Source organism: Desmodus rotundus, chromosome 11 (assembly GCF_022682495.2).
Source record: "Desmodus rotundus isolate HL8 chromosome 11, HLdesRot8A.1, whole genome shotgun sequence".
NCBI lineage: Eukaryota > Metazoa > Chordata > Mammalia > Chiroptera > Phyllostomidae > Desmodus > Desmodus rotundus.
Genome location: NC_071397.1, coordinates 91426755 through 91440076, shown reverse-complemented (window position 1 = coordinate 91440076; position 13322 = coordinate 91426755). Strand labels below are relative to the sequence as shown.

Here is a 13322-nt window from a genome sequence, read left to right as displayed (position 1 = left end):
TTCCTTTGCAACCGCATCACCACTGTTATCATGCTCAAGAAAAGCATCTATTTAGTATTATCCAACACATGTACCATACTCAAATTTCCCTTTTTGTCCTCCAAATGCATCCTTTATAGCTGCTTTTTCCCCAATCCATTCAGAGTTCACGCACTGCATTTGCCAATCTGGCATATCTTCCCTACCAACTCTCTTCCATCTACCACTTCTCTCTGTTCTTCAGAATACTAACTCCTTTAAGGAGTCCCATCCGGTTGTCCTACATAATACCCCATATTCTGGATATGTCAGTTTCCTCATGGTTAGACTCAGGTCAAAGACCTCTAGCAAGAGCGCCACACGGGGCTCACTGGGTACCTCCCACTGCATCACATCAGGAAGCACAGTGTTGGGCAATCCCACTACTGCAACCTGCCAAGCTCAGCCCCTCAGTAAATGCGATGATCTCTAGGTCACCTTCCTTTCAAGGCCTATTTTTTCTTTTTGTCATTGACAAGTAACATATACAGTAATAATTTGAGACTACATGGATATTTTTGTTCCCCAACAACCTTCCTTTTAATAGTTTTAGATTAATTGATGATTGCAAAACAGTGATTTTAAAAAATTCTATTACTCTTTTCACATTTATTTTTAATCCTCACCTGAGGATACATTTAGTTTTTTTTTTCCTTGAGAGAGAGGAAAGGAGCAAGGAAGAGAAACCTCAATGTGAGAAACATCAATCAGCTGCCTCCTGTTAGGTGCCCCTACCAGGGATAGAACCCACAACCTAGGTATGTGCCCCGATCGGATATCATGCCTGCAACCTTCTGGTGTATGGGATGACGCACCAACCAACTGAGCAACCTGGCCATGGTCCCTTTCACATTTATTAATGGGCATTCTTTTGTCTTCCTTTTTTACCCCCTGTCTTGCTTTTTTTTTTTTTTTTAATCTCTATGGACTTAAGGATTTAGTTTCTTAATTCACTGTGTTAAATCCATTGTCTTTATTATCTATCATTTTCTGATTCTCCAATTGTCTCCAGTATGGCCTCTGGGAGTCTCTTTCAACCTGCTCCTGTCCTTCAGACATTACTCCATTAGCCTTTGAGCACTTCCTTGCTTTCCAACATTCAGTCACTTCTCCAAGGAGCTCTAATCTCTTTAGAGAGAAATGGTATTTAGGATTCAGTATCTGGATACGAGTGTGCTCAATGCTACCAGGATGCCATTTTAACAGGTTGCTTTTCATCTCTTGCCCACTGTATATATCACAATTCTAATTAAGACTTTGAAAAATATCCCAGGGCTGTAGCTACTTCCAAGCCAGTGATTTTAAGGTGTGTTAAATGTGGATATCACTTCTCTTTGCCCCTCAAGTTCTGTTTCTCTTTTAATACTTTTAAGAGCTACACAATAAATGATATAAGATCACAACTGCTTGTCCATATAATACAATTAATACTATTTTATTCTACTAACATCCTTCCTCAACAAACACCAAAGGACACAATATGTTTATGGTTTGTATATGCTTATATACATATAGACACAAACACACATTTTCTTTCTTTTTTATCCTCGCCTGAGGACGTTTTTTCATTACTTCTAGAGAGAGAGGAAGAGAGAAGAGAAGGAAGAGAGAGAAACATCGAAGTAAGAGAGAAGCATCAGCGGGCCACCTCCCGTATACATCTGGACATTTCTCCAAAGGAGACGTAAGGAGATGGTCAATAAACACATGAAAAAATTCTCGACATTATCATCATTAAGAAAATGCAAATCAAAACCACAATGAAATACCACTTCACAGCTACAGGGATGGATAAAGTAAATAAAACGTACAATAGCAAGTGTTGACAAGAAGGTGGAGAAATTGGAACCCTCATACATTGCTGGTGGGATTGTAAAATGGTGCAGCAACCTTAGAAAACACTTTGGCAGCTCCTCGAAATGTTAAACATAGAATTACCATATTCCATACTATATTCCAAGTATACGAGTACACCCAAGAGAAGTGAAAATATAGGTACACACACAAACCCGTACATTAATGTTCATACTTTCTAGCTACTACGATTAATTAATGTTGCTTTGAACATCAATGTTTTATATCCATAAAATGTAATAATATTTGGCAATAAAAAGAAATTAAGTATAATGTTTGCTACAACATAGATAAACCTTGAAAATACTGTGTAAAATATAAAAACCCAGTCACAAAAGGCTATATATTGTATAATTCTATTTATGTGAAATGTCTAGAATAGACAAAGAAACAAAAGGTAGTTGCCAGGACCCAGGCAGAATGAGGGATGAGAACGGACTCCTACTGGGTGCAGGGTTCCTTTATGAAGTGATGAAACTGTTCTGATAATAGATAGCAGTGATGTTTGCACAACTCTGGAATAGACGAAAAAACCATAGAACTGCATACTTTAAATGGGTGGATTTTACAGTATATAAATTACAAATCAATTAAGCCACTATTAATAACTTATGCAGTATTTTCCTTAACATCTAAAAACATACTCCTCTGGTCAATTTCCCAACAGGCTGCATACTGATTCTTCAAAAATACTTTTAGGATTAAGCGAATGTTTCTATGTAAATCCTTCATTTTAAGTAGTAATTCAAACTACCTGCAGGAATTTTAAGACTATAACATTTTTTTTAATCATTAATTTCTTTGAACAGGTAAAAAAGCCATTCCTATTCCATGATTAAAAAAAAAAAAAAAGGAGACAGGAAGAAACTGATAACATGTACAGGACATAGGTAGATCTCACTTCCACTCCTAGCCCTCCTCTGTAACATGTCATCTAACTCCCTATCTTAGAAGAAAACTTTTCCAGTTTTTATGCCTATAGGAAGACACAGGTGTGTCCATTTGTATATATTTGATTTTTTGTATATTAAAGAATATTCTAAATACACTTCTGTACTCTACTTTTATACTTAATGTTTCCTGAAGATCCTACTATATTCACACTCATAGAGCTTCCTCATTTAAAAGTTTCACAGTATTTCACTGTATGGATATACTATCATTTATTAACCATCCACCATTAGTGGATGATTACTGGTAATTGTTATTTTTTATTATCATAAGTAATGTGCTAATGACTATGTTTAAGTCATTTTGCACTTGTTCAAATATACTATGGTAGTATAAATACCCTGAAATAAAACCAAAGCATCTAAGGCATATTTCCCATTTAACAGATATTGCCCAGTTGCTTTCCAGCACTATCAATGTACTCTCCCACCATGAAAAGTATGACTGTCAGTTTCCCCTTTCCAGTACAAGGTATGAAACTTAAAAAAAATTTTTTTAATTGTTCAATTACAGTTGACATTCAATATTATATTAGTTCCAGGTGTAGAGCACAGTGGTTAGACATTTTTGTAACTTACTAGGTGATCCCCTCCATAACAAGGTATCAAACTTCTTAATTTCTGATGATCTACCTGGTAGTTGGAAAATGGTACTTCACTGTAGCACTGTAGCATTTCCTCTTTTGTTTTGTTTTCATTTATTTAAATGCCAATCTCATTTTCTTGCACTCTACCCATTTTCTTTTGGGCTTACTGGTGTTTTATTTCTTACTTTGCACACACACACATGCATGTACACATGACTAAGACCACAGAATCGCATGCCTTGAGTGGGTGGATATTTTGGAATGTATACATGTATATATGGGAATTTGCGTTATGCTGTCTTATGCATTATAAATATTTCCTTCAGTTTTTCTTCTTTTAATTTTGTTTATAACATTTTTTTCTGTAGGAATGCCAAATTTTTATGTTGTAAAAAACATCAGGTTTTTTATGTCAATTTTTTAATGGCTTCTTAGTCTTTTTTCGTGTTTTGACGTAATTTCTATTCAATGTTTATAAATAATTCTCCTATATTTTTCTTCTAGTATAATTATGAGTTCACTATGAATGTATATATAGAATTTATTTTAGTATAAAGGAAGCTCTAAGTTTAAATAAGAGTTTCTCCAACCCGAAATACTTGCAGAGAATCAGAAAAGCTATTTTTCTTTTCACCAAAAACCAACAGACTACTCATTCAAATAACTGACATTTAAACCCTAAGAAAGTTTCCAGCAGAGTGAAAATACTAGATGATTTAAAATAGGTCCTTCTGAAAGTTACATAGCTGCAGAACTGCTATACTTGACTAGTCTCTAATCAATTTTCCAAATAAAATCTGAAATTAATATTTAAATTGAGGTTTCTATATAATATGTCCATTATTTGAAATATTCTCTGCCTTTAATTATCACTAAATAACCTTTTATATCCAATTTTTACCTGATTAGATACTAATGACAACCACCAAAAACTTTAATGACAGTTTCTTGAAGAAGAGTCCCCTTTTCTTTAAACCATTTTTACTAAAGATAATGATCTTAAAGGACAAATGTGACCCTGTGGTCCATCAGCACCAAAGCGACCCAAGTTCACTTACCATGTGTGGGGCACTGATTGTCGCTTGGAAACCTGAAAAACAAGAAGAGAACACTGACATATTCGCCATAAAAACACACTAAACACTCCATGTAATTCCTTCTCTAACACCCATAAATTACTTTTCATAATATTTTTCAATTTTATTACTGCAAGGAGATGAAACTTGTCATTTGTACTCTGAAGTAATATCATGCAGTAGTTAAAATTAGGAAATCCAATCAAGCCAAAAGGCTACTGTGCTCATCTACCACAAGAGGCCCACTAATTTTAAAGATTTCTTCTCCTGTGTAGTTGGCTAAGAAAGGAAGAATTTCACTAAGTTGGTAAATTTATGACTTGTTTTCACTTCAGATTTATAAAAAGAAAATAAGCTTCCATATACAATAGGTATGCAAAATCTTGGCAAAATTAAACAGCTTCACATGTCTCGCACCTAGAGCAACCATCAATCAAAGTAGCTTAAGAGACAAACTACTTCAATTTACCCTTTATACTAACACCTAACATAAATTCACACAATCTTTTCTTAGTTTTTAACTTTTAATTTTTTTTCTTCCAAGGCTGTTTTCTCAAAACTTATTTACCTGCTTCTGCATCTGAAGCAATTTTCACTGAGCGGTGGTAGCAGGTGCCTTCGGGGTTCAGAAGCCCCCCAGGATCTTCTCTGCTGGCTGTTCCAGTGCTTCAAAAGAAGAAAGCATGGCAGCTGGCGGACAGAATCCTGAGGCACTTCTAAGCCTCAAAGGCGCCCACTGCCAAGGCTCAGCAGTTCAGCAAAAAACCTGCTTCAGGAGAAGGAGTTAAATATGGACTTTCTAAAATCAAGCACGAGTCAAAACATTCAGGGCAAGTGAAGCAGGGAAGTCAGTAGTAACTTAAATACATTTATTTCCTTTAGTACTGATTTTTAAAATTGAGGCTAATAAAAAAAACCTTAGTCAACATTAAGACTCCTAAAGAAAACTCAGTGCTCAGCTTAAACTGTAAATTTCACTAAAAGTATATTTTATGAAAAATTTTAAAAAGTTATATATTAGAGAAAATAGAAAAGATACTTCTAACACATAACATTTTATTAAAAAGGCATACAATTCAAATCAGCAAGGTAATAATAAATGTCTGTGTCCCAGTCAATTTTTACTTACAAAAAATATAGAGTAAATGAGTAAAAAAAAGTGACATTTTCAGAAATCCAAAGCTTACCTATTGATTGTGGAGAATCCATATAAGGGTTACATTTTGCATAGTGGGAGCGGTCGGTAGCCAGCATTACTTCAAACACTTTATCTGTCTTGATGATTCCATTTTCTGAAATGAATGAAGCAAATATTTTAAGCTGGGAGTAAGATGATCAGATATATTTTAGAATAATTACTTTGGCTGCACTGTGGAGACTGCCTTGGGAGGGAACGAGATTGGAAGTTGTTGCAATGGCCCAGGTAATCACAATCTGATCTTTAATGATGACAGTAAGAATGAAGAAAAGTAGGAGGATTTGAGGCATATTTTGTAGGTAAAACGGTGGAGCAAAAGTAGGTGTCTAGTTGTTCATGCGGAAAATAATACAATAATTTAAAAAAATAATAATACAAGAATAAACTCTGGGCCCTGGCTGGTGTGGCTCATTGGATTGAGCACCAGCCTGCAAACCAAAAGGCCGCAGGCTTGATTCTCAGTCAGGGCACATGCCTGGATTGCCAGCCAGGTCCCCAGTTAGGGGCATGCAAGAAGCAACCAATCAATGTTTCTCTCACACTTCAATGTTTCTCTCCCTCTCTTTCTCCCTCCCTTCCCCTCTGGAAGGAAGGAAGGAAGGAAAGAAAGAAAGAGAGGGAGGGAAAGAGAAAGAAGGAAAAGAATAAACTGTGTTTCCCTTACTCATTAATTCTGCTTTTGCCCCACCCTGTATATACCTGACTGACTAGATTTGGAAGAGAGGGGAGTAATAGTTGAGATGCTGATGTCATATATTGATTTGAGAAATACTGGAGAAGGATCAGAGTTAAGGAGGAAAAGGATAGCTAATTTATTCAGTTAGGGGCTATGAACCACACAAACAGAGATATTCAATAGTTAGCTGAATGGGGCTCAGGAAAGAGATCTAGGATAGAGACACAGATTTCTAGTTATATGGATGGCGACTTGAAGCAATGCAAGTGAACTTAAGTGGCCAGAAAAGATCACACAGAGAAGAAAAACAAACATATACATTTAAGAAATATGCACAGGAAATACAGCCTTCAAAGATTATGACAAGGAACAACCACAGAGTTGGATGAAAAACAAGCAGATAAACTAACAGAGTTCAAGAGAAACAAATTTTTCAAAAAGTACAGCAAGGTCAATAGTGTATATATTTGGTTCCCCAACTATCAATTCTTTTAGATTAAATATAGTATGTTAAACTTCAATAACCTTCATGGTACCATGCATATAGCTAATTTTTCAATAAAGCCTTTATCAATTCAATATATTTACTGACTGTCTAATATATACCTGACACACTGCTACATGCTCAGGATTATATAAACAAACAAGATAGAATAGTTCCTGTATTCACAGATCTAAGATCTGTAAGATTAAATGTATCAACCTGACTTTGACAATCCAGAAATAATTTTTTTAACCAAAACAGACTTTGCTAAAAATCACTGAATTTTATAATATATTTGGATGAATGATATGGTATGGAATTATACCTTAGAAAACCTGTTTTTTAAAAAAATTAGTGGGACTAGAGGTGGCAACCAAGAGAAGCACTATTTCTGGGGGACAATCAGATAAACAGGGAAAGGATGGTGCCTCTCCAAGTGACAATGAAGTGAAAGAAGGAGGAAAATTAAGGATGCTGCAGAAACAAAAGAGCAAGAAGATATGCCAGCTCCTTCTCTTTTCCCACCACTACTATCATCCATCATCCATTAAAGTGCAAGTCACCATGCTGACAAAAGCTCTTGAACTGCGAAAATAGGAAAAACGGGGGAAAAAAAAACTCTGTTCAAAACTCCTGGAAACAAAAAGCAAATAAAAACATTTCAGCTGATTAAAAAGAATTTAATATTTAAAACAATATTCTAAGAAAACTTAGCAGGAAGTAAGTATTGAATAAAAGTATTTCCAGCCCTGGCTGGTGTGGCTCAGTGGATTGAATACTGGCCTGCAAACCAAAAGGTTGCTGGTTCGATTCCTAATCAAGGCACATGCCTGGGATGCAGGCCAGGTCTCCAGTTGTAGGGGAGCAAGAGGCAACCAATCAATGTATTTCTCGCACACTGATGTTTCTCTCCCTCTCTTTCTCCCTCCCTTCCCCTCGAAATTAAATAAAAATCTTTAAAAAAAGTATTTCCAGAAACAATCAACTTCAAGATACCTATTAATAAAATGATCAAGACTTTAAGGCAAAAAAACCCACCTCTTCAGGGCCTCAAGGCAAAAGATTAAATTACCCAATAGGGGTAAAAAAAAAAATTAGCTATTCAGGTTTCTTATGATTTCAACCATCAACATTCAAAGAAAAGCAAGAATGAAGCTGCATTTTCAAGAAATTTGGGGAAAGTGCAAGTCATCAATAAAAGAAGTAAACTATGGATACACCCAACGACATGGATGAATCTCAAGAGCACTAATCTCAGCAAAAGAAGCCAGACAAGAAGACTATACATCATATGATTCTAATTACATCAAATTTTAGAAAACTCAAAACTATAGTGGCAGAAGGCTGATCTGTGGTTGCTAGGGGCTGAGGATGAAAAAGGATATTAATTGCAAAGGGGTATGAGGGGACTCATGGGTGAAAGAAATGTTCTTATCGGATATCAGCAAACATTTGCAAAGGTCCAAACAGTAAACAGTTTAGGCTTTGCAGGCCATATAGCCTCCGCTGCAACTACTCAATGAACAGCCACAGACAATACTCTATGGAAGGATATGGCTGTGTTAAAATGAATCTTTATTTCCAAAGTAGGCAGCAGGTCAGGTTTGACCCTTGTCCTATTATCATGAGGATAGGAGTTAAGACTATATTCATTCATCAAATTTTTCAAATTGTAGCCTTAAAACCTGGTGAATTTTCATGTAAATTCTACCTCAATAAAGCTGATTTCTTTAAAATATAAGCCAAGGATTTTATATCCAGCCAAGCTGTCCCTCAAATGTCAAGGTTATAGGAAGAAAAAAAAAAACCAAAACATTTTGCATGTGCAAGAGCTCAGGAAACGTTGTAAACATGAGCCCTTCCTGAAGAATCTTCTAGAGGATGTGCTTCATCTAACCACGAAATAACTGGAGATACATCAGCGAAGACCACAGAGACAATGGTACAGCAAAGACTAAAATAAGGGAGGACACATGGGTGAAATAATAATACTTAATTAAATGCTATAGGTTCTGATGAAGTAGAAAGAATGAAACTACAAACAGTGGGAGAAGAAAGAGGGCAAAAGCAGAATTAGAAAACTGTCACACAGGTCGTAGGAGGAGTCAAAGGACACCATTTCACACTGAATGACTAGACAGGAAACAGTGAAGAAAAAGATGGTTTAAAGACGCCATAAAAGATATAAATACAAACCCTCCAAATAACAGGGTATTTTTAAAAATCAGCAAACAAGGCAGGCACACCAATTAGAGAAACACTGAAAATAGTCATAGACTGGCAAAGATAAACTTCCATCATGTTTCCATTTTAAAACATTACAAGTTTTAGATAAAGTAACCCAAATAGAAACCACCACTGGGTTGGTCAAAAAGTCCGTGTGGTTTTCACTGTAAAATAAAAGACACATTTTTTATTGATTTGGATATTTTGAGTATGTCGGCTATCTCCCATGTGGTATAATGTTGACTGTTCTCAATTAATGTCTCAATTTGATCACTATCAACTCCAACTGGTCTACCCGACCATGGAGCATCATCCAGCAAGAAATCTCCAGTACACAATTTCTCAAACCACTTTTGACACATTCAATCAGTCACAGCACTTTCTCCTTACACTGCAACAAATATTTTTTGGTGTTTCAGTTTCATTTTTACCTTTCTTGAAATAATAAAGTATAATATGCCAGAAACATTGCATATTTTCTTCCATCTTCAATATTAAAATGGCTACATAAAAATTTACCAATTTTGATGTGCTTTTTTAAAATGCATGCTGATATGACAGTTGTCACAATACAATCTAACAAAATTGTTTCAAATGAAGTTAAAGACAACTAAGAGCTACTAGAGCCATCTTATGGGGGAAAAAAATCAAATTTTTTGGCCAGCCCAATATTTCTGCACAAACAAGCTTCAGCAAGCTACATGAAAAGGTTATTAAAACAAAACAGTGAAAGCATTTTTTAAAATTTTAAATCAGAGTAATAATGGAGATATCATTTACTGAATATTTATTTACCATGTGCCAGACAAAATCCTAAACACATTACAGATACTATCTCTTTTAAGATACGAATTTATATGGACTATAAACTATGAAACAATCTTACATTGTCTCTAACAATGCTATAAAGTAAGCACTATTATTACTACATTTTACAGATGATGAAATTGAGTTTAGGTAAGAGACTTAAGCTGTTCAAAATGACAGCAAATAACAGGTAAGGGCCATTCAAAATGAGATACTAGGTTCCTACTGACTACTTCACTGTACTGCTACTGACACAGTCAAAGAGCTCAGTGACTTCTACTAATTCATTTCCCAAAATAAACCTTGAGTGGTGCATTAGCTCTGAACCCAATTCAAGTTCCAGAGAGGTGATTCACAGACTCTCCAGGTCACAGGGGCCTTAGAGGCCACCAAGTCCAACTTCATACATTAGCGCCAGGATCTCTACTTGCAGAGTTCCGCTGTCCTTTGAACACTTCACAGTATTAAGATGAAATCTCCCTCTTCATAACCCATTTACATGAACCCTCAGTGCTGCTCTCTTTCTGAAGCCACAAAGAACACATGGAATTTTCTATCCAGCCAACTTTATTTACACATCTAAAGATATATAATGACCACTTCAAGCCTTATCTTTTTCAGGTTAAGCAGCCTCATTCAATAATTCCAATATTCGTTTATTCATTCTTGTCTAGATGGACACTTGAAGAATGCTAAAGTCAAAGGCTCCAGGCATATTCTAAAAATCAAAGTAAATTATAGAGATCACTTCTCTTAAGGTAGATAATATTCTTCTATCAAACTCATGTGAGTTTCTTTGGCTGCTTTCTTAATCTGTAGAGGTATATGGAATTTACTAAAAACCCTATAGTTTTTAAAAAGCATGTCACTAGTCATTTATTAAAAAGCTGAACACATCAAGACTTAGAATAACCTTTACTAGGCCATTATCGGGTGTTTTCCAATATTTTCACCAAAATGTTCTTGTTATTTATTTTTGCCCATGACTCCATATTTTGAAAGATGCCTAAACGAAGCCACATTTACTAAGTTATTAAATAATTCTCCCATTTTTGGTAATCTGACATATACAACTGCCAGTGCCCTGACATAGTTCTGGCAAACAGCAAACTAATTTTATGTCTCACTTTGTGTGTAGAGCTTTAATTATGAGTAAACGTGCAATTATCATTAGGCTTTCTGAAACAGTGAACAGCTTTAGAACCACCCATACCCAATCTTCCTGTGCCCTAGGGACCAAGGACACTAATTAAATAATTATTATAATGGCTAGTTTTGCCCAAATATGCAATTGATCCAAATGAGAACTTAGTACGAGTCAAAAGGAGAATGCAATACCATGCAAACTATAAGCCAAATAATAAAACACTTAAAAAAAAATTAGAGCCACGTATGGCTCTAATTTCTTTTCTTTTATCTTGAGGGGTGAGGAAGGGTACACAGGAAAATAAATTCCAAGAAAAAAAAATACTACACAAGAGTCATGAATTAGATATGAGGAAAATGAAAACATGGCACAATTTCAAGCAACTGATGAAGTGTGAAAAAAAATCTGATTATTCCTCTTCAACAACGGATGGGTCACTGATATTGGACGATAATGGCAGGGAATGAACTCTTAGCACACTATGAGTATATAGCTCAACAAAGTGTTGACACGGTCATATAATTAATGATGGTTACTGATTTTCAACAAAGCGCAAGATTTACTTACTGCTCAGAACGAAATGTAAATGTTAACTTTGACAAAGTAAAACCTGCTAATTAGTTGGAAAATGAGAGGGAGAGCTTCTTAATATCCTTTCTTACAAAGTGGAGGGGTTGAGAGGTAGTGTCAGTTTACAAATTATGTAACAAGAACTTGAAGTTGAAGTATATGATTCAAAGTTACAAAGGTAACCATTAAAAAAGGAAGGAAAAATTATGATAGGAGTTTAACTGTATGGGGAGGGTATACTCCCGTTGTAGCAGGAGGTCAGTAGATGAGTCTAAAGTTGATAAAGCAGAAAACAGCAGTTTAAATATATGATTTAGAGATATAAAGATAATCATAAGAACCAAAAACACAGTTAAAAATGGTTCACTCAGAGTCTGGGGGTGGGAAAGAACACAGCTCATAATCGTTGTTTTTCATCATAAGCCCTTCTGTACTATTTCATCTTTTAACTGTGTACATATTTTACTTAGCTAAAAATTCATCTTTTTAATCATCCTAACCTCGTTATCGCAGATAGTATGTAGCTACACAGAGGCACCGCAATGTTCATGCCTGTACATGTGTGAGCGTCCTCTAATTGTTAGCAACACGTGCCTCTGGCAGGGACCCCGTCTCTGTCTTTCACAGCGGCAGAGTTTTCACTGGGGGCACTACATGCAGTTACACGTTGTCTTACAATGAAGCTCTTGTGAACTGAACAGATGCAGAAGTCATGTACGCAACTTCCACATCACACCCTTGAAAGAAATGGAGGTTTTTCCCTTTCCCCACTTTTATCTCCCCACGAAGCTGGAATATGGAAATGATAGAACTAAACCATCTTCGACCTTGCAGATGAGGGAAAGACTTTAGGAAGTGCAACAAGAGAAGCAGCCCAGGTCCTCGACACCATGGAACCATCATATTAGCCCTGAACTGCTTACACTTGGATTGTTACAAGAGACAGAACTGATTTTGTTTGAGCTACTGTTATTTTTTTAATATATTTGAGAGAGAGAGAGACTGATTGATTTGTTGTTCCAATGTTTACGCATTCATTGGTGTAGGTGCCCTGAAAGGAGATTGAACCCACAACCTTGGCTTTCAAGACAATGCTCTAACCAACTCAGCTACCCGGCCAGGGCAAGCTTTAGTTTTTTTGGGTTTTGTTCTAGCAGCCAAAGAGGTCCCCTAATGCACAAAGTATAGAAAGAGAAAAATAAAATCAGTCTGAAGAACAGCACTAGAGTTGGAGCATGGGAACAGGTTGTTTAAGTCCCTAAAGAGGCCTGAAAGCTCCAGCCAAGATGGAGGTGTAGGTAGATACACTTTGCCTCTTCGCACAACCAAAAGGAGGACATAGCGAATTTAAAAACAAAAAAATAATCAGAACTGCCAGAAAACTGAACTGTATGGAAGTCAGAAGACCAAGGAGTTAAAGAAGAAACATTCGTTCAGACTGGCAGGAGAGGCAGAGACAGGTAGCTGGGGCAGAGAGGACCCACAGCGAGGCAGCAGCTGATGGACCGGATGGCCCCACGTTTGCGTGTGGATAAACCAGGAGGAACAACTGGGAAGAGAGACAGAAGGTAAATAAAGCCTCAAAACCTCTGGCTGTAAATATCTGTGAGGATTGCAGCAGTGGGACAAACTCCCAGCTGCACAGGAGATTTCACTAGAGAGACCCAAGGGGTCCTAGAAATTACACAAACCCACCCACCCCGGAATTAGCACCACAAAGGTCCAATTT

The 13322-nt window shown here is 36.3% G+C and overlaps 1 protein-coding gene across 3 annotated transcripts in view; it reads right to left on the bottom strand.

The window, feature by feature from the left end:
• PCMT1 (protein-L-isoaspartate (D-aspartate) O-methyltransferase) overlaps positions 1–13322 on the bottom strand; it is a 49563-nt gene that overhangs the window by 24248 nt on the left and 11993 nt on the right. For all 3 annotated transcript variants that reach the window (XM_024551962.4, XM_024551961.2, XM_053913822.1), the window contains exons 2-3: positions 5673–5777; positions 4468–4499 (exon numbers count right to left, since the gene is read on the bottom strand). In XM_024551962.4, coding sequence (XP_024407730.2) covers positions 4468–4499; positions 5673–5777 — 137 coding nt within the window. The remainder of the gene's footprint in view (positions 1–4467; positions 4500–5672; positions 5778–13322) is intronic.